At 45.6% G+C, this 25,213-nt stretch overlaps 5 protein-coding genes across 5 annotated transcripts; all 5 read left to right on the top strand.

Moving 5' to 3' along the window:
- qsox2 (quiescin Q6 sulfhydryl oxidase 2) lies at positions 1–10,416 on the top strand. Its single transcript, XM_084457008.1, has 12 exons — positions 1–292; positions 1,301–1,401; positions 1,650–1,698; positions 1,806–1,911; positions 2,100–2,190; positions 2,396–2,541; positions 2,663–2,812; positions 3,014–3,143; positions 3,239–3,361; positions 3,461–3,611; positions 3,762–3,950; positions 8,065–10,416. Exons 1-12 carry the CDS (start codon positions 19–21, stop codon positions 8,607–8,609), a joined length of 2,055 nt encoding a protein of 684 aa, XP_084313134.1. The 5' UTR covers positions 1–18; the 3' UTR covers positions 8,610–10,416.
- A 2,299-nt stretch (positions 10,417–12,715) lies between these two features.
- Positions 12,716–15,380, top strand: nacc2l (NACC family member 2-like; the record flags this gene model as incomplete). The annotated part of the gene is made up of 5 exons (XM_084457491.1): positions 12,716–13,553; positions 13,719–13,895; positions 14,431–14,536; positions 14,639–14,736; positions 14,878–15,380. 5 exons carry the CDS (start codon positions 12,716–12,718, stop codon positions 15,378–15,380), a joined length of 1,722 nt encoding a protein of 573 aa, XP_084313617.1.
- A 1,130-nt stretch (positions 15,381–16,510) lies between these two features.
- On the top strand, positions 16,511–17,855 carry plpp7a (phospholipid phosphatase 7a (inactive); the record flags this gene model as incomplete). The annotated part of the gene is made up of 2 exons (XM_084457555.1): positions 16,511–16,982; positions 17,467–17,855. 2 exons carry the CDS (start codon positions 16,511–16,513, stop codon positions 17,853–17,855), a joined length of 861 nt encoding a protein of 286 aa, XP_084313681.1.
- A 2,955-nt stretch (positions 17,856–20,810) lies between these two features.
- edf1 (endothelial differentiation-related factor 1) lies at positions 20,811–23,972 on the top strand. Its single transcript, XM_084457551.1, has 5 exons — positions 20,811–21,019; positions 21,902–21,953; positions 22,215–22,375; positions 22,509–22,602; positions 23,421–23,972. The coding sequence occupies exons 1-5, from the start codon at positions 20,942–20,944 to the stop codon at positions 23,480–23,482; spliced, it is 447 nt and encodes a 148-aa protein (XP_084313677.1). The 5' UTR covers positions 20,811–20,941; the 3' UTR covers positions 23,483–23,972.
- A 532-nt stretch (positions 23,973–24,504) lies between these two features.
- Positions 24,505–24,759, top strand: brd3os (BRD3 opposite strand; the record flags this gene model as incomplete). The annotated part of the gene is made up of 1 exon (XM_084457742.1): positions 24,505–24,759. The coding sequence occupies one exon, from the start codon at positions 24,505–24,507 to the stop codon at positions 24,757–24,759; it is 255 nt and encodes an 84-aa protein (XP_084313868.1).
- Positions 24,760–25,213: the final 454 nt, after the last annotated feature.

Genomic DNA, 25,213 nt, shown 5'->3' with positions numbered 1-25,213 from the left:
CATCTTAGTGCTGAAATTATGGCGATGCCGAGTGTTGACTGCCGCCAATCACTCCGAATGTCAGGCATCTTATTACTGAAGACCAGCATCATTTTAGTGTTTCTATTTGACAGGACTGGAGGCACGCGACTGTATACTGAAGAGGACCCGGTGGTGATTCTGACCAGCTCCACTCTCAAGCCGTCTGTCCACAACTCATCCACCGCCTGGCTCGTACAGTTCTACTCGTCATGGTGCGGACACTGCATCCAATACTCGCCCACCTGGAAGGCATTGGCTGGAGATGTGAAAGGTAGACTAACAAGCTAAATTGCTACTAGCAGCCAGACGATTAGATATGCTGGCGCCCTGCCTCTAAGTGCTTGTTGGGCTGGCTAACTTGCTAGCTTGAACAGCAACAGCTGCTGCTGCTTGAGCCCGGGTACGGATGATGCCATGTAACGTTAGGCTACTCTTTAGTCGAGGATATGATAGCTAGCTAACGAATTGGCTTATGAAAGTGACTGTGGGGCACAGTTACTTTCCAGTCTTGATCAAGAAGGTCAACAGCTGGTAGAACATTCGATAACAATCACGTCACACCTGTCCGCACAGGTGAGGTATGGCCGAACCTTCTCACGGCAACGTTAGTGGTAGATAACTGATAGCCGAGCCTAGTAGCCCCTAGCTGGCATCACCTCCAAGCTGCTGAATCTGTAATGACCCGGGTCTTTGTTGACGTCCGCTGGGGGCTGGCTGGCTCGTGAGAGGCCGCCTGCCAGCTGTCGCCAGCTCAATGGGGGTCAGGGGGCTTTTGTCTTCCTTCAACCCCGGGAAGCAGGTCGGAACAGCAGCCCAGACACGGGGACCGGGAGAGAAACCAAGAATATATGAAGAGGGCCAAAAACTGGGAGATAGACAAGGGGGACAGAGAGGGGGACAGGAACAGGGTACCTCAAGTCTCTCCGCAGTCTGAGTTTACATAAATAAGAATCTCTCTTTCTGTGTTATCAGCTGGCTTTAGACCTGTTGCTCTTTGTGTGTGCACTGCAGTGCCTTCTGTCAGTGGGTGTTGACATTCTCCTGACCCATCTGCCTCAACAAGCTACTCACAGGAGGGCTTCTCATTCATTGATATCCACATGGACCTTTTAAATCTCTGGATCAGGATAGTCCTATATTACAATGTTATCTCTCATCATTTAAATTTGCATTTGCATAATCATCATCTCAATCTCACTTTCTTCTCTTTGTCTCCCTCTATCTCTCTCTCTCTCTATCCCTCTATCCCCACCCCCTTTCTCCCGCTTCCTCCTCTCAGATTGGGCGCAGGCCATCAGGATCGGTGCGTTGGATTGCGCTCACGAGAACAACTTTGACGTCTGCAAGGAGTTTGGCATCCACTTCTACCCCACCTTCCGAGTAGGTGGCTGGCACAGTGTTTGGAGTCGAGCTGGTGTCTCTGAATTCTGAAATGTGCCGAGCTTCTAAAGCCTGCGGTATACTCGCAGCACATTGCTTCGATGTGCGTACCTGCACATTCAACCGCAACCGACGCTCCAAAGGAACACAGGAGACGCGTGGTAGACGCGTAGGCTTAGTTAAAAAGCAAGCATGTCGCAGGCTTAAAGGTGTGTATTGACATTTTGCCCTTGCTTTCTCTCTTTCAGTACTTCAAAGCACAAAGCCTCACATTGGACTTTGGGAAGACCTACAGAGGTAAGAGCTCTTACAGATTCTGTCTGTCTGTCTGTCTGTCTGTCTGTCTGTCTGTCTGTCTGTCTTTGTGTGTGTGACTGTATCTGTGTGTGTGTGTGTGTGTGCAGGGGCAGACCGGGAGCTCCAGACTGTACGTCAGCTGATGGTGAACATCCTCCAGAACCACACCAGACTGGACTGGCCCGACCGCTGCCCTCTGCTGGACCCTCTTAGGTCAGTACACCCCTGCCCCCCACCCACATGCCCTGGACTCACTCAGTCCAGAACCCTCCTATCCTGCTGGTCCTCAATAGACAACGTTGAGTATGGTCAAGTACAGATGTGTACTTGGTCCTGGTGGTTCGTGTGTGTCCCTGACTGATTTCGGACTTCCTCTTGACTGAATCTTCCTCTCTCCTCAGCTCGGCGGATATCGTCCCTCTGTTGGGTCAGAGGTCAGACCGGTACACGGCCATCATCGTAGAGAACCAGGACTCTTACGTTGGGAGAGAGGTAATGGCGAATGAGTGTGTGTGTGTGTGTGTGTGTGTGTGTGTGTCTGTCTGTCTGTCTGTCTGTCTGTCTGTCTGTCTGTCTGTCTGTCTGTCTGTGTTGAAGGGGGCTGTAACGTGTATGTGTGTGTATGTCTGTCTGTCTGTTGGAGCGGGCTGTAACGTGCGTGTGTGTCACGTGCATGTCGCGCATGTGTGTGTTCCAGGTGATATTGGACATGATGACCTATCAGGGTGTGATGGTGCGGAGGGCGCTAAGTACAGACAGCAGACTGGTAGAGAAGCTGGGCCTGGACACCTTCCCCTCCATCTATCTCCTCCACCCCAACGGCACACACACAGTCCTGGACGTGTGAGCGCTCCACCCGCCTTTCTCCTGTCACCTCTCAGCTGCACCACTCGCTTCCACTGCATACTTCTCGGCTTTACTGGAATAACTGGATTGGTAACAGTATTGTGTTGTGTGTCTACAGCCAGAAAAGACTGCGCTTCTTCTTCTCCTCGTACCTGAAGCTGCTGCCGGGTGTCCAGAGGCAGAGCAGTGCCCCCCAGGGCCAGGGAGCAGTACTGCAGGCGGTGCCCGGAGGCCAGCACACTGAGCAACCCTGGAGGGACTTTGACAAGTTAGTCTCATGGTCATAGACGGTGCACAGTACAAAGTAGACAATCACTTTTCTTTATGTCAGTTATGATTAGTGACTCAGGTTTTGATTGAGTTTTAGCATTAATGTTGATGTTCCTGACTTTTAGGAAGTATTATACAAGTGTGTCTGTCTGTGTCTGTCTGTGTCTGTCTGTGTATGTCTTTGTCTGTGTGTTTGTAGCTCTAAGGTGTACATGGCTGACTTGGAGTCTGGCCTCCACTACTTGTTGAGGGTGGAGCTAGCCACCCATCACACCCTAGAGGGGGAGGAGCTAAGCACATTCAAAGATTTTGTCACGGTGGTTGCAAAGGTACACACACACACACACACACACACACACACACATCTGAACCATCTCAATCTACCACTAGAGTCACCTAAAGACTCCTATGTGTTTGTCCATAGCTGTTCCCGGGGCGCCAGTGTGTTGTGAAACTGCTGGAGACTCTGCTGGAATGGCTGGTCAGTCTGCCCCTGGAGAAAATCCCCTATGATGCCATCCTGGACCTGGTCAACAACAAGATGAGGGTGAGAAACACACACACACACACAAACACACACACACGTGCACACACACACACACACACCTTGTGTGCTTGTATATATTTCTTGTGTGTGTGTGTGTAGATCTCCGGCCTGTTCCTGGGGGATCAGCTGCAGTGGGTGGGCTGCCAGGGCAGCAGGGTCGGGCTGAGGGGTTACCCCTGCTCCCTCTGGACTCTGTTCCATGTCCTCACCGTGCAGGCGGCCTCCAGGCCTGACGCCCTCGCCAACACCGGTGTGTATCTGTTATTTCTATCTATCCTTTATTTATATAAGGAAGGGGGCGCCTTTACAAACACACCTTGGCTGTGCCTGGACAACACGTGCTCACAAACACACGCACGTGCCTACCTGTAGAATGAGCTCTGCTCTGCCCCTCCCCCAGGCCTGGAGGAGAACCCCAGGGCCGTGCTCCAGACCATGAAGAGGTACATCGTTAGGTTCTTTGGCTGCCAGGAGTGTGGTCAGCACTTTAACCACATGGCCCAGGAGTCTCTGGACCAAGTTCAGACCATGGACCAGGCCGTGCTCTGGCTCTGGAGCAAACACAACCTGGTCAACAACAGACTGGCAGGTAGGTGTGTGTGCGTTTGTGTGTGTTTTTGTGTGTGTGTGTGTGTGTGTGTGTGTGTGTTAGGGCTGTCAAATGAGCTCAGACAGTGATTGATAGATTAGAAAGCAGCAAGGTCTCTATCTCCCTCTGTCTTTCTCCCTAGGATATCAGAGTGCATTTAGTAGGGGTAGGGTACAATAAAACCTCAATAATAGACCTTGACACTTTTATTAAACTATAAACATAATTACAAAATATAGCTGCAAGCAGCGATACGGGGGCCAAGCATCAAGCGCAACGAGCGCCTCAAAGGTAACCAGGGAAACACGCCATGGCCACGTTTGAGCTACGTGATCATTGAAAATGTCAATGAAAATACGATGAAAGTGCGATGGGGTGGCTTTTCACAAAAATGCTTATATCAACATCAAAATTGAATTTGGCGATTTTGTGTCCAATTAGTAAGTTGTACAGCATCCCATGACCTACTCACACAAGCAGTTTGAACCCCTTTTGGCCACCGGGGGTGCTACAGCAAGCGTTTTTAGCCACTTTTAAGCATTTTGGCTTGTTATAGTGCCAGCCTGTGGCCAATCAGCTTCATATTTCTCCCGTGAACATCAGGCATGTCCATGCAACAATGTACAGTTTCAGAAAAATCGGCATGGCAATTTAGTTTATTGTTTATAGTTTAATCAGGATCCCCATTAGCCGACGCACAAACGACAGGCTAGTCTTCCTGGGGTCCTCATAAAATACTTATGTTACAATAATAAAATACACAAGTTACAATAATAAAATGTACAAATTAATGTTACAATAATAAGATACACAAATTACAATAATACACAAATCCAGTCTAAACTGGAAATGAGTTCTCTAGCGCTCCCATTTCGTTTGATTGGGCTAATAATGGAGGCTTATGGCGCGTTCCAGGCAACCCGTAACTCGTGTTTTTCCGACCTTCTACACGTGAAAATGCACTGGAATGGCAGTCAAACCCGTAACTTCCCACCCGTGAACTCGTACCAGATCGATGTACTCCCAGTTGCGCTCTCTGACGTCACACAGCCCTCTAAGCAAGATGGCAGCCCCCATGGGTATGGCGACAAAGATAACTTGAGGGCAACATGAAGTAAATTTGTACGTTGTAATCAAAATAATACAAACGATTATGCACTACAATCTGCTATGTGTATGTAATGATGCCCAAATATGTTGACAAGAGATAGCTAGTGCTAGCTAGCTAAAATTAAGGTAAACCCGAACGTGACCATGCAAAAGCCGATGATGTCAATAAATAAAATGTAACGTACGATTTCTTAGCATAGCGAAATTAGGCATACAATGTTTAGCTTGCCAGCTCTGACAATGTGCCAAATCTCAAGCTTTTACCATATCGGCTTGTATACATTTATCCAGAATGCTGTCATTCAGACAGTTTGTCGTAACTTACGGGCTCAAAATCCTATCTGGAACGCGGCATTAGTCTCCGTTTGTGTGGTGATATGTTTGTGTGGTGATATGCGTACAGTAAGTTTTGTGGTGTCCGTCCAACCGAAAAATCCACTCCGCTGTTTTCATTGGCTCGTAGTGGCTTTGTTTTTTGTTCTACAAAAATTCCCAAGGAACCAAAGTTTCGTACAGATTGGTGAGAATTCCTAGGGCGAGATTCATTTTAAGTGTTTTTCACAAAATCCAAAATGGTGGAAAATCCAATGTGGAGGAAAATGACGTCATAGAACTCGGTTTGAGCCAAGGAATCCAACAATACCTTATTTTTGAAAATCTGACTTACTGGTGAGAAGTCAATGTCAGTGTCATTTTATTTATATAGCACCATTCATACAAATCAATGTAGCACATAGTACTTTAGATAAAAGAAGAAGGATAAAAACATAAATCATATAAACACAGTGAGAACAGCTTTAAAAGAAACAATAAAAGTAAAATCATTAAAAATTTAAAGTAAAATAGAATAAAAACTATAAAACATGGTGCAAATTAAGAACACAAAGATATAAAAACAAGTAAAGCTACGTGGTAAAAGCAATGTTAAAATTGTATGTTTTAAGATCTCGTTTAAAAATTACTACGGTCTCAGACATTCTCAGGTCTTCTGGCAGGGTGTTCCAAAGGCTGGGGGCATACGAACTAAAAGCTGCCTCCCCATGCCTCTTAGTCCTGGATCTAGGGACCATTAAAAGCTCAGTGCCAGAGGACCTGAGGGACCTACTGGGTCTATATATTAAAAGCATCTGATATGTATTTAGGTGCTTGATTATGTAATGACTTATAAACTAATAAATTAATCTTAAAATCTGTTCTAAAACTGACAGGTAACCAGTGCAGTGATTTTAAAACTGGTATGATGTGAGCTTTCTTTCTGGTCTTTGTAAGAACATGTGCTGCAGCATTTTGAATCACTTTTTTTGGTAGGACAGACAGGAGAGCATTACTAGTCCAGCCTGCTAGTAATAAAAGCATGCATTAGTCTTTCAGTATCAGTCTGGGAAAGGAAAGGTTTCACCTTGGCAATGTTTCTTAGGCGATAAAATGAGGTCCTTGTCATATTCTTTATATGGGCCTCAAAGCTAAGATCAGAGTGCAAAGTTGTGTGCATACATCTTGGTGGTGCTAAATTGTTGGAAATAACGACATGACACTTGGTGACAGGAGTCATGGGATTGTCCCTGATCAGCATGCCAATTTTCACAACTTTTTACCATATAGTTTATGGGCTGCCTTAGACTCCAGTAGCAGAGGATGAAGAAGAAGAATAGGAAAAGGAAGAAACGCAAAAAAAACAAAAACAAAACGCTGTCACTATAATGTAAGAAAGAACATGAAACATGATTAAATACAAAATGGAATAATATTCAACATCTAGTCTACTACACAATCACTATTTCCTCTGCATCAACGCTACATTTACTTCTGTATTACTGCACTATAAACTGCTCATTCTGTTTGGGCCTCAGTGTCCCTTGCAGTCTTGTGTTCTTTTGCTTGGGGTTGCGTCTCTTCTCTTTCTTGAGTTGCTGTGCCCTTATATTCTGCTCCCCATTGTCAGACACTGCATCCATGCGTCCATGAAGTACAACATAATATTGGTAAAGATACAAGATACATGTACACTTAAATTATCATTACATGCCCATTAGAGTCTAGTGCTCCAACAACTAGATCAATATTACTTTGTTTTAAATGCATAGAAAGATAATATTGTATCCGAAAACAGTAAATAAATAAAGTTGATATCTATCTATATAAAGCTGAATGGAGTCCTCATTCTAACGAAGAGCCAATGTTCTAAAAAGAAAAAAAAAAGAAGTTTTTTTAATGTTCCAGTCAGGATTCCAACTGAGGACTTCAGTATTCAAAGAGCTGTGCTTTCCCACTGCACTACAGAAAGCACTGTGAATGCATGCAACGGAAGCGACATTGACAAAGACCTGAGCCTAAATCCAAAAGTAAAATTGAATGGGCAGGGAAGTTTTGTTTTAATTCGTGGATCTGCCCAGTGATTCGGAGCTGGTCCAAAATTTAATGGGTTCTAAGTTGGCCCATGCTACACCCTTCCACCGAGTTTTTTAAAAATCGGTCTGGTAGGTTTTGTGTAATCCTTCTGAAGAACAAACCAACACACACGACAAAAAACATCCTCTCACCCTGCGACTTATGCCAGCCTTTCACCTACCGACTTTCCCCTCGATTTCAAAGTCTCAGACCAAATTCCAAAGTGGGAATAAAATCTCGAGAGCCTTGCTGGAGTTGCTGTGCGCTCCCGTGATCACAGTCGATAGCTGTAAGGTGGTCTTAACTCGATTCTGGCCAGTCTTTGTCACGTCTTGGCCTTACGACAATATCAAACATCGAATTCGAATATCGAAGAAGACCGCGCGTGCTGCTTTGGTCCAACAAAGAATTGTCATCTTAAACATTGAGCGGAAGCTACTAATCAAACATACATTTTTACAATCAATTGTTTGTTTTTTCCCCACTGTTGACGAGTAATCGTAGTTCAAATATTTATTTGACAGCCCTAATGTGTATGTGTATGTGTGTGTGTGTGTGTGTATGTCTGTGTATATACAGAGGTGTCCAGGGTCAGTAACATGTCCTCCCTCCCCAGGGTCGATGAGCGAGGACCCCAGGTTCCCTAAGACCCCGTGGCCAAGCCCCGCCCTGTGTCCATCCTGCCACGAGGAACAGAGCGGCCTGCACGTCTGGAACGAGGAGCAGGTCCTGGCCTTCCTCAAACGTCACTACGGAGCTGACAACATTTCCCTCAAATACACCCTCAGCCCCCTTACCCCACAAGACCCCCGTCCTGACCCCCGTCCTGACCCGCGTCCTGACCCGCGTCCTGACCCGCCCCACCCAGCCCAAGGTGCTGCCCAGACCTCTAAGCCTGTCCAGGAGGGGGGTGCGGCCCACCAGGAGCAGACGCTGCCCCCCAAGGGCTCTATTTCCCAGTTGCCCCGGGCCCGGCAGGGTGGGGGGGGGGTGAGGCCGGGCCCGTCAGCGGGGATCCTCAGCCTGGGGTTCTCCAGCGTGGACATGAGTCTGTGCGTGCTGCTGTACGCCTGTTCCTGTCTCTTCCTCATGCTCATGTTCTTCTTCTTCCGCGTGCGCTCCAAACGCTGGAAGGTTCGCTACAACCGTCCCTATGTATAACAACCCTAGTGGACATTTAGGGAAGGGGACAGTGGAGGACAGAACTGCTCAGAGACAGATCACTCAGATTCAGCTGGCAAAGGGAGTGTGGTCTCCCTGTTTAACCCAGATGGTTAAAATAATATTTTTTATTTATTTGTTTGTGTTCTTTATGTTGATATTTACTGTGAAATATCCCTCCTCTCTTGATGAAGGGTTTGCCAACAGAGACATAATGACATGGATAGATCGATCGTTAGATACTTTATTGATGCCCTTGGCCAATTGTTGTGTTGCAGCAGCAAAGGACAACAAAAAGGCAGGATTGGGATTAAAACAAAGCGAGCGAGTATACACCATGGACTGTGGAGTGAATGGAATCAACCATTTCAACAGGTTTTTTAGTTGTTGTTTTTTTAAAATCTTTTATCAGAGACCTTAATGTTTCTATTTGAGACCTTTGTTTGTATGCTTAAACTATAACTCACTCAGTCCATCCATGATCTAGTCACAGAAATACTACAGTAGATTCGTCCACCAATGGAAGAGAGAGAGATGTGCACCATGCATAATGTATGTTTTGATTGAGAGTAATGAGTTTTATTGTACTGTACATAATGCAGGTTTTAATGTAAGCAAGCACACGTATGTCCACTGCTGTGATGCGTGATCATCGAAATTACACCTCAGTTTGAATATTGGCAAAGTCCTAATGATATTGCGGTTTCTTTTGAACATTCTCTTTCGTAATGCATTATTGTATTGATATTGTATGGATCATAACTCGTAACCTGCCTACTTGAAAACTACAAAAATGTGTCCAAACTCTTCAGTAGACCCAGAACAGCTCTCTGACTGAGGGTTGCGCTGGTTTATAACATTGCCTTTCCAGATTTGATTAGACTGGAAGTTATACAACCTGTATATATGTGAATAGGCCTATGTGATGATTCTGAGGGCTGGTTTTGTAATACAGCTATGTGTGGGGAACGTCTGGTTTTCTGACCGCCAGTGTTCAGTTGAAGAGGTGACGGAAGCTGCACAAGCTACTTTGGCACATGATTCTGTACAGAGCTTCTGATCTGCTGAAAGTTAATTTTATTTAACATGTCTTTTAACACGTTTTATTCCTGTACTGGTGTAATATTTTTCTTGAATTAATAGGTTTCTTTATTTCCTCCAAATGTGTTTTGATGTTTTATTTTCACATGGTTTTCAAGTGATAATGAGATGAGTTGTGGTGGTTGTGTGTTGTGGAATGGGATGCTGTAGAGTTTGCCTTAATAAGACTAGAGGATCTGAAGTCCCTGTCTGCTGTCTCTCTTCTGAAGGAATGAACCACATTCCCTCTTCAGCTGTTTAAGATGTATTTTCATGCTGAAATAAATATTTTGAAAGTTTTCATGCCTGGCTTTCAGAGACAGAATTCTTCATCAATGGCTCTAGATCTGGAGTCAAATTAACTACTTTTCTCCTGCCTTTCCTATAGGCCCTGCCCTGCCCCTCCTAAAGCTACTGCCCTGCCCCTCCTATAGCCTAATGTCCACTAGGGGGGGCTGTTACATGGGGACGTGTTGATTATATGAGCTGTTACTGTACATGTTAAATGTCTGACCCAGAATGCCAAAACTTGTTCTAAGGTACTGTTTTCTATCTCAGGGTACAGAAAATGTGTTTCGACACTGGAAATAATAGGCTACTGGTCAAGTTGGGACAGTGTGAACCCTAGTCAGTGACACAATGTGCCTATTTTTGTACATCCAAAATGTTGACGTTTGCTATAGTTTCATTTGTTTTGCAGTCACATTCTGTCTTGCGTTGTCTTCGTTTGATGTTTTACGTTTGCCGTTTCACAATAAAAATGATCTCAAAATGATCTCTCCCTTCTTTGCTTTATTTCCTTGTCGCTGCTGCCCTGTCCTGCCCCTCCTATAGCTGCTGCCCTGTCCTGCCCCTCCTATAGCTGCTGGCCTGTCCTGCCCCTCCTATAGCTACTGCCCTGTCCTGCCCCTCCTATAGCTGCTGCCCTGTCCTGCCCCTCCTATAGCTGCTGCCCTGTCCTGCCCCTCCTATAGCTGCTGCCCTGCCCTCTTACAGTTGTGGCTTCTTGGACCCACACTGAGAAGCCCTCTGCCTCTGTCAGTCCAGTCCTTAGATACCCTCTATCCTCCTTCACCCTGCTGTCTGCTTACATGGCAATCATATGAATATAAACACTGTCTCATGCAGTCATAACAGCATCATCTGATGACATTTTGTTTGTTCATTTGTCCTCCTTACAGTATATAAAATAGACAGGGTGAGCTGTTTTTCCAATGATAGATTAGACTATTCAGTGGTGTGCGTTGCTGTGTGTGTTTGTGTGATTGTGTGTCTCTCCGTTGGCACATAGACGCAGTATGCACACTATGTACTCAGCATGCCAAGTTGGGCCAGGCACTGCATTGCAGCGCTGTGCATTTGGCCAAGTCATGGCACACAGACAGACAGACGGGCAGGGAGACTGTCCCAGCACTGTACTGTAAACAGTCACTGCACACACAGAACCTGTACATGCTCTGTCTGTCTGTCTGTCTGTCTGTCTGTCTGTCTGTCTGTCTGTCTGTCTGTCTGTCTGTCTGTCCGTTTGTCTGTCTGTCTGTCTGTCTGTTTACATAGACTTTGTAACATTCAACCTTGGGATGTGTTCCTCTTACGGCAGATGAGGTATGTAATATGTGTTTCTGTCTCTCCTCTCTTCTCCTGTCCTCTTTCCTGCTCTCTCCATCTCTCTCTCTCTTTATCTCCCCCATCTCTCCCTTTCTATATCATATCCCTGTGTCCCTTTCTCTTTCCCTCTCTCCTTTTTCCCTCTCCCTCTCTCTGCTCCACAGTACACAGCCACCCTCTGCAGGGCAGTTAGCCGCATTAGCTCTCTCTATGTCCTTAAATGACTCCTCCACTCCTCTCCGTCTCCCCCCTCCCCCCTCCCTCCCTCCCTCTCTCTGTCTGTGTCTATACCCGGCCCCCCTCTCCTCCCTGTGACACACACGCCAGACGATGCATTGATTGTGCTCAGAACCTCACCCTCCTCTTCAGCTCGGCTTCGTATGGAGAAGGAGAGGACGACTGGAACACCGCAGCTGCTGTCTGCCGGGGTAACACGCTTCTCTATCAGCCTTTGTAGCTTGGTTAGAGGACTGGCCAGAGCAGATGAGAGGAGAGGGAGAGAAAGAGAGAGTGAGAGAGAAGGAGAGAGGGAGAGAGTGAGAGCGAGCTGCTTCTGGGGATTTCTGCTGAGTGTTGGGTTGTCTGGCTGCTCTGTTTATCCTCAGAATACCTGGGAGCTTCTGCAGAGCAAGGAAACTTAGACTACATAGTCAAAAAACAACAATATGGAGTTCATGGTGAAACTGAAGTGTGGAGAGTTGATGCTAGCAGCGTTAGCTGTGTCTGCGGAGAGGATTGTCAGTGATGCTAGTGATTCAGATATTCTAAATTAGATATTAGCATGCAGTGTTGTTTGTCTGAACTGAACTTTTTTTCCTGTACGCCTTGCTTCTACCCCCCACCCCTCCACACACACCTCCTCTCTCTATTTCCCCGTCTCCCACCTCTCCCTCTCTTTCCTTCTCTCATCCTCTGTCCCGCCCACGTCCCCTCCCCCTCCTCTCCCCATCCACAGACATCTCCTCCTGGTTCTGTACCCAGGTGTTAATCTGTGCACAGCTAGGCTAGACTAGGCTAGGCTAAACCAGGTAGCTCTTTCTTTGTCCCAAAGCCGTATAGGTGGCTGTACCTTATAGAGTAGGCTAGCACAGGTAGCTGTACCTGCTAGACCAGGCTAGCCCCAGGTAGCTGGTCCTGTCCCTCCACACTTATCTAGGCTAAGCTAGCCCAGGTACCCAGTCCTTGTCAACTCTAGGTTTGACTAAGCTAACTCATGTAGCCTGGCCCTGTCCCTCCAAGCTAAGCTAGGCTAGGCTTGCCCAGGTACCCAGTCCCTGTCCCCCAGGTAGCCTGGTCCTGTCTCCTGGCTGGCCTGGTCCAGTCCCCTGGCTAGCCCGGTCCTGTTATTCCATACTAGACTAACCCAGGTAGTTGTTTTCCCCTCTGAGCTAAGCTAGGCTAGCTGTTGTAGGTCCATCATGTCCCAGCTCCTCCACATGGAGATCCCAGAATTTGGCAGCTCTGTGCTGGGAAGCCTGAACGAGCAGCGCCTGCAGGGCCAGTACTGCGATGTGGCCATCTTGGTGAACGGTCAGGCCTTCAAGGCCCATCGCGCAGTGCTAGCCGCAAGCAGCCTCTACTTCAGGGATATGTTCAGCAGCAACTCCCAGAGCCTGTTCGAGCTTCCCTCCTCCGTCACGCCTGCCTGCTTCCAGCAGATCCTGTCTTTCTGCTACACGGGCCGTCTGAGCATGGCTCCCTGCGAGCAGCTGGTTCTCATGTACACAGCCGGGTACCTGCAGATCCAGAACATCGTGGAGCGTGGTATGGAGCTCATGCTGAAGACGAGCTCCCCCCACTGCGACTCCCAGACCACCAGCTCAGAGGACCTGGGGCTGGAGGCGGCGACGTGCAGCCCCAGCCAGGTGCACCCTGGCCTGGGCACGGCTGATGGTCTTCTGGCTTGTGGTCAGATCAAGCAGGAGAGGTGTGACACTCCTCTAGATGGTGAGCACGGCGGATGCCTGGAGGTGGAGCAGGGGGGGAGTCAGGGGGCGAATCAGGGAGGAGGTCTACGGGCAGAGTCCAGGGGGTCAGAGGGTCACGCCACCAGAAGCAGTGCCCTGTGTTACAGCGGTGTGCAGTCCTACCCCCTGGCCAGTGGGGAGCGCTCTAGTCCTGGAGGCTCTAGTCTGCCAGCCACAGACAGCCCCAGCTCCCATCCCCTGGAGGAGGACTTTGAGGAGGACTTCTATGGGAGCAGCACGCCTGGAGTCTTCGGACAGATCTACGGTCATCCCTCCAACCCCTACAGCAGTAACCTCTCTTACTTCCTACCTCCACACTGCTTCACTTTAGCACTCTACTACACGCTTGGACACTCATACACATGTATACTAATCTTTAGTGCTTTACAACTCACTAGCATACTCATCACACCAGTCTACTGATCCCTTTGCCTGTGGTGTTCTGTCCCCTCAGTGCAGGAGAAGATAGAGATGCTGTCCCTCCCATTGGCCACCGAGAGGCGCCCCTGCGTTCTAATTGGCCGAGATACAATGGCTCTACCTGCCAGTCTGATCAGTCAGATTGGCTACCGCTGCCACCCCACCCTCTACACAGAAGGAGACCCTGGAGAGAAGGTGGAGCTTGTGGGCGGTAAGACCACCCCTACCCCTACCCCACACAAGACTGCACTCTGTCAACGGCAATGCTGTCTGTCTACCAGGGTCAGGGTCAATGACATTTCAGTCAATTCAGGAAGGGAGATTTAATTTAAAATAAAATAAAAACTTTTATTCAAAAAGCTTTTTTCTCATGAATCCTTAAGTATTCGCAATAATATGCCTAGCTATTCAGTTAAAATTCTGAATTGAGTGAATTAAAATTGAATTGACCCCAAACCATTCTATCTAAGAAAAAAAAACTATAAAATACAATAGCAAACTTGGCCAAATCATTTTAAACAAATAAAAAATGTCGTTTTTCTTCTACTGTAAATGTAATCACAGCATGGCATCTGCATCCACTCCAGATGTAGCTATAAACCTTTTGAAGCCTGCTTACATTTGCAATAATAGAGGATGTTGTCATGGATACAGACTATAAGGAAGATCTGCTGTGTGTTTGTGTAGTATCAGAATCTTGCTTACAAGCTATGCTGGTAGTAGAGAAGCTGTTGTGTGTATTCCAGGCTCTGGTGTGTATATGACACGAGGTCAGCTGATGAACTGTCACCTGTGTGCCGGCATTAAACACAAAGTCCTATTGAGAAGACTATTGGCTACCTTCTTTGACCGGTTAGTAAAGAACAGAGGGGAGGAGAGAGAGAGAGAGAGATGGAGGGCAAGGGAGAAATAAAGATATCTCTGTGGTGACTGGTTTTGGTATTGTATCCATAGAAACACGCTGGCGAATAGCTGTGGGACTGGGATCCGCTCCTCAACCAATGATCCGAGCCGTAAACCTTTGGACAACCGGGTCTTAAACACGGTCAAACGTGAGTAACAGATGGTTAACATAACACACTTTATTTGCTAGGGACCACCATGCATACAATTGGTCCAGTAAACTAATCATATCTCATGCTGTATCCCTCTCTCTCTCTCTCTCACTCTCCCTCCTCCCCCATGATTAACAGTCTACTGTCAGAACTTTGCTCCTAACTTCAAGGAAAGTGAGATGAACGTGATTGCTGCCGACATGTGCACCAATGCACGGCGTGTCAGGAAGCGCTGGTTGCCCAAGATCCAGTCCCTCCTCCCCGACAAAACCCACCGGAAGGGCCAGGCCAAGACCGGGGCTGCTCAGGCCCAGACCCAGGCTAGTGCTGCTTCAGCCTTGGACTTGGATTCCCGGCACATGAGCCAGGCCTATCTGCCCCTGGACCCCCAGCTGTACGCAGAGCGCCGGGATGCCCACCTGCAGTTCCTGAGCTCCCGGGGGGGGCAGGAGGGATCTGGGGTGGGCCAGGCTGACCCTGAGAAAGGAGGGGCCTCCCAGGCAGGACATGGGACTGAAGCCTCCCCCACAGAAGCTCTGCCAATCCCATCCCTCAGTCCACACCAAGACTCCTCCCCCCACCCCACTGGACAGTTGGAAGAGGAGGAGCCAAGGGAGGAGCCAAGGGAGGAGAGCCAATAAGATCTTAGACTCTTGTCGCTTCAGCTGCCTATCTATGTACATGTATGTAGGTGTACAGTATATATATATATATATATATATATATATATATATATATATATATATATATATATATATATATATATAATATGTATATGTTTGTTTGGCAACTCTGCTGCATGTGAGACCCCAGCTTTGCAGTTCAGACCAAGGACATGTAAAAAGAACTCATAAATAAATGCTTCTTGACCATGCTATGGAGATGAGTGCTGCTCAAGGGCACCCCCTGTGGGTTGTTTGACGTCTCAGGTAGGTGGACTAACCTGAGACATGAGGACATGGGTTGGCTGACAGCTGTCTACTGCACCAAAGAGCCCAGTCTTGTGAACAAATGCAACTGCATCACTATAAAGCTACATGTTTTGCTGTACTGTGAACACAAGACACTCCCTGAGGTTGCTTACTAAAGACTGGTTGTGTGACTGGGCTGAGATTAAACAAATGGGCCAGTGCAGATGTCTATTAATACACCGTATGTTCAAACCAGGTCATCCAGCTCTGGTGCTGTAGGTTTGGACCATGTTTTTAGACTATAACTGCTCTCTGCAAGAGAATTTGTATAAAACTAGGGGTGTTTCTAAAAGCAGTATGAGCCTAAAATAGACTGAAAATTGACAATTAGGCCTACCTGAAGCTCTTGATATTGTTGGTTATTAATAAAGCTAAGCTTGAATATTGGTTGTTGTTGGGTGTTTAGTTGCATTTAGCCTAGCCTATAGCCTACCAATTCTCTTAATTAGTTAAATCAAAAAGGTGTGGGAACAAACTGCTCGTTAATGTATCTTATCTATTTGCGACGTTGCAGGCCACTGTTGTGTCACACACTTTCAGATAAAAGTTAGGGCTGACAGTCATTTAGGCTGAGTCAGTCGACAAACAGTTGAAACGGAGGAGCCACGTGCAGGAGCACATAAGAAGGGCAGTAGATCTATTTATAGAAGGAACTGAGTTGGAAGCTTCGGAATCGGAGCAACACTTGATATCACTGCAGAACGCGGAGCCACGGCTGTAGTGGCCCTCTCCCATCGTAGAAAGGAACAGTCAGTTGACTGACTTGATATAGTCGGATATCAGGCTGCTGGGAACCCAAAATGCCAGTTAATCAGAGTCGAGCCCGACGAGACCGGAATGTCCTCAACAGACCGGAGTTTATGTCGTTGAATCAATCGCCCCGAGCAGGACCTGAGGCTCCGAGGGGGAGCGCGCGGCGGCCGGGAGCGGCGAGGCACCAACATTCTTGCCCAAATCAGCAGCCGGAGAGCGCGCCGCAGGAGCCGGCAGAAGGCACCAAAGACCGCAAGGATCTACCGGAGGAGGACTGCATGCAGCTCAATCCATCCTTCAGAGAGATTGCCATGAACTCTCTTCTAGCCATCGACATCTGCTTGTCTAAACGGCTCGGGGTTTGCGCGTATTCTACGTCCTCGTGCGGCGGCGCGCGCTCCATGGTTAACTTGCTGGCGTTCACCGGGCACGGAATCCCGTGGGTTTGTGGCACCCTAATTTGTCTGACCAGGAGCAACACGTTCGCTGGCCAAGAGGTCCTGGTCAATCTGCTGCTTGGTAGGCTATGTAACTAGTCTGGTTCAGTGTGACCTGTGTTAACTGTTCAGCCCTATAGCCTAAGTCATACTAAACAAGTTGTGCGGCTTCGGTCTACTGTCCGTTTCTTATTCCCACAACGCTGTGCTTTGGCTCACTGACTCCAGGCATATTAATAGGCTGTAGCCCCCATTGCTTTTTCTATTCTCAGAGTAGGCTATTAAATAACGCTTGTGGGGCTATTTTCTGTGATATTTCTGTATCCTCTCAAATCTGGTCTCTCAGTTGAAACTGATTTGACAACTAATTAAGAAAAAATAATTGAAATATTAGATGTAAATAAAAGGGTATCTTTATCTGTGCATCTCAGTAGTTAGACCTATGGTCTCGACCTATAGCCTAGTTAAATACAGTTTCCCAGGGTTAGATTACGTTCATGGGGTTAGTGTTGTGGTAGGGGGTGGGGTTCAGGGTTAACCCTCACTTGTCTCTCCCTCCCTCTCAGCGCTCCTGCTGGATGTCATGACTGTCGCTGGGATACAGAAACTGGTGAAGCGCAAAGGACCCTGGGAGATGACGCCCAGCTTCTTCGACTACGTGGCGATGGACGTGTACTCGTTCCCTGCAGCCCATGCCAGCCGTGCTGCTATGCTAGCCAATTTCCTATTGGCCCACCTGGTGTTGGCCTTTCCGCTGCGCGTCCTGCTGATATTATGGGCCTTCCTAATAGGCCTGTCCCGCATCCTTCTGGGTCGACACCACCTGACGGACGTGGGATGTGGGTTTGCGCTGGGCTACCTCCACTACAAGCTGGTGGAGATGATCTGGTTGTCCTCCTCCATGTGCCAGTCACTTATTGCTATGGGAACGCTGGACTGGAGCTCCCTGCTGTAGGCCAGGCAGACCCACCCACGGTCACATGCACCTGCCTTCCTCCAGCCAATCAACCTCAAGCCTGTTACCATCCAGCCAATCAGCTCTGATGTAACATCTGAAAACACCAACCTGATCATAGACATGCAGAGGATGAAACCTTCAAAGCACAAACAGTAGAAACTAAACCATCTCAGCCCTTCTTTTCAGAGTCTGAGTATAGAATGCAGAAACGCTTGTATGCAGTAAGGAACATTCTCATTTATTCACCAAGTAATAGTATAAAATGGATCTTGTCGGATTCATCAAGTTACTTTTTCTTTTCAAAACCAGCGTGCATCGCCTCTTTATGAAGGATATGTTTGGCATTTCTATTGCTGAAAACAATTAATTAGTAATAATTCAGATCAGTGACATTTTTATTCTCTGAATATATAAGAATGTTGGCATGTGTATGATCAGACTGACTGAAAGAACCATCATTTATCAGGGATTTTGTTTAAGAAACTTTTAAATTTCTCTGTATTATTAAAATCAGACATATTTTGTATATTATATGCACAACCTAAGTTTTTGTATACTGGCCCACAAATTGTATTATATTAATTTTAGAAACTGTTCATGTTTTCACTGTATAATCTAGGGTACTTTGGTAAATGCATTAGCTTAATCAAACAGAGACTAAAGACTCAACCTGAAGAGAGAAATGTACACCCAGAAATGAATCCTGTGTCCATGCAGTAGTAGACCTACAGTATTAAGGACTGTTGCAGTAGTAGACATATTAAGGATTGCTGTGGCATATTCTATCAAGTTAGGGAATTCCCTGCATAGTTTTGTACAGCAATTGAATAAAAACTATTTTCCTGCCTTTTGTGAAGCTTTATCATTAATGTATTTGACAGCTTCTAGTCAGACCGACATCCTGGTCAGCCTAAAGCCCAGCCAGAAAACTCAGTGTAGCTGGAGGCAATTTTTGGGCCACTGATCCAACACCTACTGTACAATGAGTTTGTCTCATGTATTGACAAAACAATATGTTGCCTGTCCTAACATGCTTTTCCATATCAAAATATGTCCAATGTTTATGTCAATCAGTTCACAAGCCAATCAGTGTTAATATTAAGGATGCTTAACTTTTGAAGGGTTAAGTCACCTTGGGTCACATAGCCTACATGCAGCACCTCCATCATGACCACTATTCTAATTTTTTGTGAGAAAATTAATAGCAAACATGACAAATGTTATCTTCTTATCAGCATTGTCAGAGTAAGATTACGTTTTTGGTAATAATAATAAATTAATAATAATAATAATAATAATAGCATACATTACATTTTCATGACTGTTTTCTTAGGTTGCATTTGTTCTCCATATCATGTTTTTAAAATGCCTGTTTTCTCATTTTATCTTGTTTTTCTTTGTCCTCCCATGTAGTTGGCTGTAACTACTTTGTTTTTAAACACCTGTTTTATAGCACTTTGAGATTTTTTTTCTAAATGTAAAGTGCAAAACAAATAAAATGTATTATTATTATTATTATTATTATTATTTATAAGCGCCTTTCTTAAAGGACGCTTTACAGGGAGAGACAAGTCAGACAGACGACAGACCAGAACAAAAGGGGCACATGAATCTAGGCTATTAACTTAAAGGAGTAGTAAAGGGAAAATGCATGTTTAGCCCTGTTTTAACGTTACTTATGATCATATACAATGGTTCAGATCAAAACGTTGACAAAACTAGCACTTTTGAGAAAGTCTGATAATTGCTCTACCACCGTTTTGGTCATACAATGGATGTGGGTGGGCATCTTGAAAAATCTTTCAAAAACATGTTAAACTTTCGATTTCAAAGACAAGAAACTCACCGAGGTGTTAGTTGGCGTTCTGACATATAATTTGCCATAAAGTTAGATTCTAGTTCATCTGGAAAGGCTTTTAAAAAATATTTAGCATAGAACTATTTAGTCGCAGCACATACGTGTGTAAACTTCCGCAAACTAGCCTAGCAACATAAACAATAACAATAGCTACCGTAAGTAGTTCCTGAATCCCTTCTGCGGATTGATCTAAACATCTACAGCGTCAATACAAGTCAATGGATTTCATAAAATGATCAATAAAACCCTACAGGATTCATACTTTGCGGCGAATTTGATGTCAGAACACCAACAGACATCAATTACCCCCTCGGTGAGCTTCTTGTCTTTGAAATCGACAGTTTAGCAGTTTTTTAAAGATTTTTCAAGGTGCCCATCCAAGATCTTAGTGAACAGATGGGTTTTGAGGGCTGGTTTGAAGATGTCCAGCGTCTGGCCATTATCTCTCTTTTATTGTATGATTGGCCTTTGTGATACATTATTGGGTCTTTGGGCACTCAAATGAAACCTGATAGGCCTGCTATATGTGATGGGCTAGCGCTTTGCAAAATACCAAAATTAGACTTGTTCAACGTTGCTCATTTAAAATTAGCTGACAATTGTATAATTACTTACATTACTTTGTATAATTACATTGCATTGTATACATTACATTGTATAATTACTTACTTACTTATAATTACCGAGGCGGCTGTAGCTCAGTTGGTAGAGCGGGTCGTTCAATGATCGAAGGGTCAGTGGTTCGAATCCCAGCTCCGTCTGTCCACATGTCGAAGTGTCCTTGAGCAAGACACCTAACCCCAAATTGCTCCCAATGAGCAGGTTAGCGCCTTGCATGGTAGCTGCCGCCATTGGTGTGTGAATGGGTGAATGAGAGGCCATTGTAAAGCACTTTGAGTGCCGCTAAGGTGGAAAAGCGCTATATAAGTGCAGTCCATTTACCATTTACACACGTCTTATGAAAGCATTACCTTATGTTATGAAATCCTTTTCCACTATGAAAAAAAAAACATTTCCCACTATGTGCTGAAAAGTGTGCTGAGGACTATTACAGAGAGTACGGTTACAGGAAGCTACTTCCACGACACGTTCCACACTTCCTTCAACGAGCTTAGCAAGCTACGTTAGCTAACGTTAACTTGGTTGGAGCTAACCACAAATTGACACTATTTGTATACGTCGAACCGTTTTACATTTTCATAAATTGTGACGGCAAAGATTCATAATGGCAGAAAGTGACTGGGACACAGTGACCGTGCTGAGGAAGAGAGGTCCAACTGCTGCGCAGTCAAAGTCCAAACAGGTAGGTACCGTCTGCTAGCTAGCTAGCTAGCACTAGATGGCTATTTTAGCCTAGCAAGCCAGCTAGCAGCTGTCTGTGTAACTAGTAACAATTCCAGTTAGCCATTTTCCCAACCCACACCATTGTCATTTAGCTATCCCCTTGGGATAAATAAAGTGTCTAGCATATCTAGCTAGCTAGATTGTAAATAAGATGTTATTTTATGAGAGCTTATTTAGCAATAACAGTAGCTAACGTTAGCGTATTTACACACGTCTAAGTTAGGTGCCCACTTCTTAGCTTGCACTAACTATATAACGTTACACTAGAGCTGGTGGTTTGCTCCCATTTTGTTTGTGTCCACTGTCAACGCAGTTGGCACAAGTGTTAGCTGGCAAGTGATCTGATAGGGCTACTAGCTAACAAATTAAACGGTAGCTAACGTTAGACGATTAACACTTTGCTAGCTAGCTATAGTTAATCAGTTGGCAGCTGGCAATTGATCTGATGGGGCCACTAGCTAACAAATTAAACGACGATTAACACCTTGCTACTAGCTAGCTAGCTAGCTATGTGCTTCAGGATAGTTATGGTGCGTTCGTTTATAACTGGAAGATGGCAAATTGCGACTTGCTACTAGGAATTATTAAATAAAACACCGCATGAACTCGCACTTCCTCGTCGCAAATTCGGATATGTTTCTCAGCCCCCAGTTGCTCGAATGCACTAGATATAACTAGGTAACTGTGATATAATGGTATATAGATATAACTAGGTAACTGTGATATAATGGTATATAGCTCGAATGCACACAGGTCGGAGGTAGGTATTTTGCCACTTGCGACTTGCCACCTCCGACCACAAACGAATACACCATTAACCTTCGGCTGTTTTATTTTATAGGCTATTGCAGCTGCTCAGAGACGTGGAGAAGAACTTGAAACATCCAAGAAATGTAAGAACTCAATTTACCCATCCCTGTTCAATGTTTTGCCATGACTAAGTAAAGCTCTACATGAGGAATGTATTCCATAATAGTGCTCTGTTGTTTTAGTGAATATTCAGTTGCAAACCAGACCATTCGGTGGCAGACTTGCGTCTCATACCACTCATACAACATTTTTAAAGAATGGAGAACTAGTTTGCACAGGGAATGGGGTTATATATTGTCACTAATGTTGTGTAATATCTGAACTCCCCTCCTCCTCCATACCAGGGGCTGCAGGACAAAACAAACAACATGTCATCACCAAGAACACTGCCAAGCTGGACCGTGAGACAGAGGAACTGCAACACCTGAGGGTTTCCCTGGAGGTGGGCAAGGTCATCCAGCAGGGACGTCAGAGCAAGGGTCTGACGCAGAAGGACCTGGCCACTGTGAGTAGAACACACACACACACACAGCCCACTGCCCATCCTGTCTTATAGAGAGACAGAAACGGAATCTTCTGGATTCTGAGAATGGGATCTGCCAGTGTGTCTAAAAGCTGTGGTGATGTTGTTTTCATAGAGAATCAACGAGAAGCCACAGGTCATAACAGACTACGAGTGCGGGAAGGCCATCCCTAACAACCAGGTCATGATCAAGATCGAGAGAGCAATAGGTGAGTGTAGCTTGGTCAAACAAGTCAGTAACAATAATTTTAAATACATGGATAGTTTGCAGCTTGAGCTACCTGCAATTTTAAAGCACTATCTTCATGCTTTTTGAACTGATCCATTGAGCGCAATGAAGAACATTTGAAATATTTCACATACTGTAGCCTACTGTTGGCCAAACGTGGTGATTGGTCAAGATGCAATCATATCATTAGTATGTAATGCGTAACACCTGTGTTTTATCTTATGTTACATTATTTTAAGGAATGGTCAATATGTCAGTGAATAGGGCTATGGGGGAAAACGATTCTGTGCATCACAGTTTAATATTTTTACATTTCAGAATTGATTCTCCAAGTCCTGGTATTGATAGCTATGTATAATTAATATACTGACACACACACACACACACACACACACACACACACACACACAGAGTATGTTTATATGTAGACAATAGAGATTTAAATTAATTGATTGAACTGAAGTGAAGGCTTGACATTTGTGATGCATAGTCTGACTCATCAGATGTAGGTTTTGTCATTGGGTTTATTACTGCCCAGTAAGTGTCGACGAGAGTCCCCTCAAACAACAACAACCTCCGACCAGCTCCGTCCAAGACGATTGTGATGGTCGATGTTTAAAGAAATACAGCGTTTTTTCCCCTTTATCTTTCTCCAGTGCTGGCACAGCGTAAACAAAGTGTGGAGATAGGTCTGGCTATGCATGACTGTTGTTATGCATAATGCCTATGCCAAGCTATGACGGGTGTTATGACCTGAAGTATCTGTTGTCTGAGGTGTTGCATCTCTGTTTTTCCTAGGGCTGAAGCTGAGAGGGAAAGACATTGGCCAACCCATGGAGCCAGGGCCAAAGAAGAAGTGACCTGATCATGTCCCGGAGGCTTCTAGTACTGCTGACACGGTTTACTTCTCTGGAGGGCGCGCACACCAGGGACTCCTGTATTCAGCTGGGATGCCACAATCTCTTTCCTGCAAGACCATGAGTCTCTTAGTGCCAAGATGAAAGATGACTGGACAGATGAAGTGAACATGTAAATTCAATTGTGCTGTGTTTTTTTTTTTTCTTCCTTTGGGCTTTTAGCTTGTCACTGGTACATCACGGTGAACGTTAAATTAAACATACATTTATTTACAGTGTGGTCTAAACATACTGTTAAAGCCCTCAACTCCTCACTACACCGAATGCGGGTATAGGCTATAACAATGGACTACACTGTTAATGTAATATCTTTTATTTGTGGTATGGATAATTTGAAAAGGTTGCTGTTGTAATATACGAGTATGCTGCTTTCATCGAATGTATGATGTCTCGCGCACTAAAGTCAAGGGACAACAAAAGCAAGTAAATAAAGGTTGGCATATGGAACAACTGTTTGTGAAATTTTTCCACCCGGACAGATTTGTAAGGGCACCGTTGCTATAGGCATCAACAACGCCAGTGGTTTTTGGTCTACACAAAAGTGCCAAATCTAGCCAGTTTATCAAGTTGCCTACCAGACTATTCTGAAAGCAACCATTGTTTTTTTCCCCTCGAGATCCTAGAGGACACAAGCGATGCTAGCGAGCAGCTAGCTACACGGTCGCGTTACTATTTTGAGGCTTGAGGTCGTCAGCATTTTTCACGATTTGGTCTGGAGTGCCGTAGCTGGCGTATCGTCTTAGCAAGCTAGCCGGGTTCTGTTGGTAACTATATGACCAGTGACCACATTAGTGACCCGAGCTTACTTCCCAAGGCATTGTAGTGTTCGGACCTAGAATACTACCACCTAATACATCCATGACTACCACCCACCCACTCCACCGGAATGTGGCCTGCCGCCTGACAACCAACGATGATACCACGACATCTTAGCCCAGGCCTGAAGAGAGACCTATGCCTGTAATATGTCGGGACTATATCCTTTAGCAGAGAAAGCTCTATCTGAGGGTTATGCTCGGCTCAGATACAGGGACACATCGCTGCTCATCTGGCAACAGCAGCAGCTAGAGCTGGAGCGAGCACCACCCACAAACTACCTCAGCCGTAGTCAGAGTTCTTTGTATAGTCAGTTTGGGAACCAGGCCGTGGTGGTGCGGGACAAACGCACCCTGGATGCCTCTTCTGACGGCGGCCGCTCCAGGATCTGTCGGATTATGTGACAGCTGCCCTGATTGACAGGAGAACTACAAGCGACGCTCTGAAAATGTTGCTGATGGGAAATGGATTTCATGTTGTGACCTGTCAGAAAATGTCTCATGTAACTTGCTGTTATGGGGCTTTATGAGGCGTTGCAGTGTTAAATGTCTTTCACTTTCATGTAAGCATGCTTTATAGCAGTATTATTGTGAATAAATTATACATTGTGGTTCATATTTTGAAAGAAGTTAAGCTATTATACCTCCCAGTTGGAGGCACTCAACAATCTATGCAAATTTCCATCTCTGCAACATCTAACTGTAGCCTAATACTCAGAATCCGTCAAGAAGCTGAGGCCCCAGCAGTGACTATACAGCCAAGTCTTCTGCGTGAAAGAGAAAGACACATGCCACCATGCCATGACAGCAAGAGAAGCATGTTTAAGCTTTAACATATCAAGTAGCCAGATCACTAGAG

Source organism: Borostomias antarcticus (genome assembly GCF_949987555.1).
Source record: "Borostomias antarcticus genome assembly, chromosome: 23".
NCBI lineage: Eukaryota > Metazoa > Chordata > Actinopteri > Stomiiformes > Stomiidae > Borostomias > Borostomias antarcticus.
This window is presented reverse-complemented; position numbering and strand designations above follow the sequence as displayed.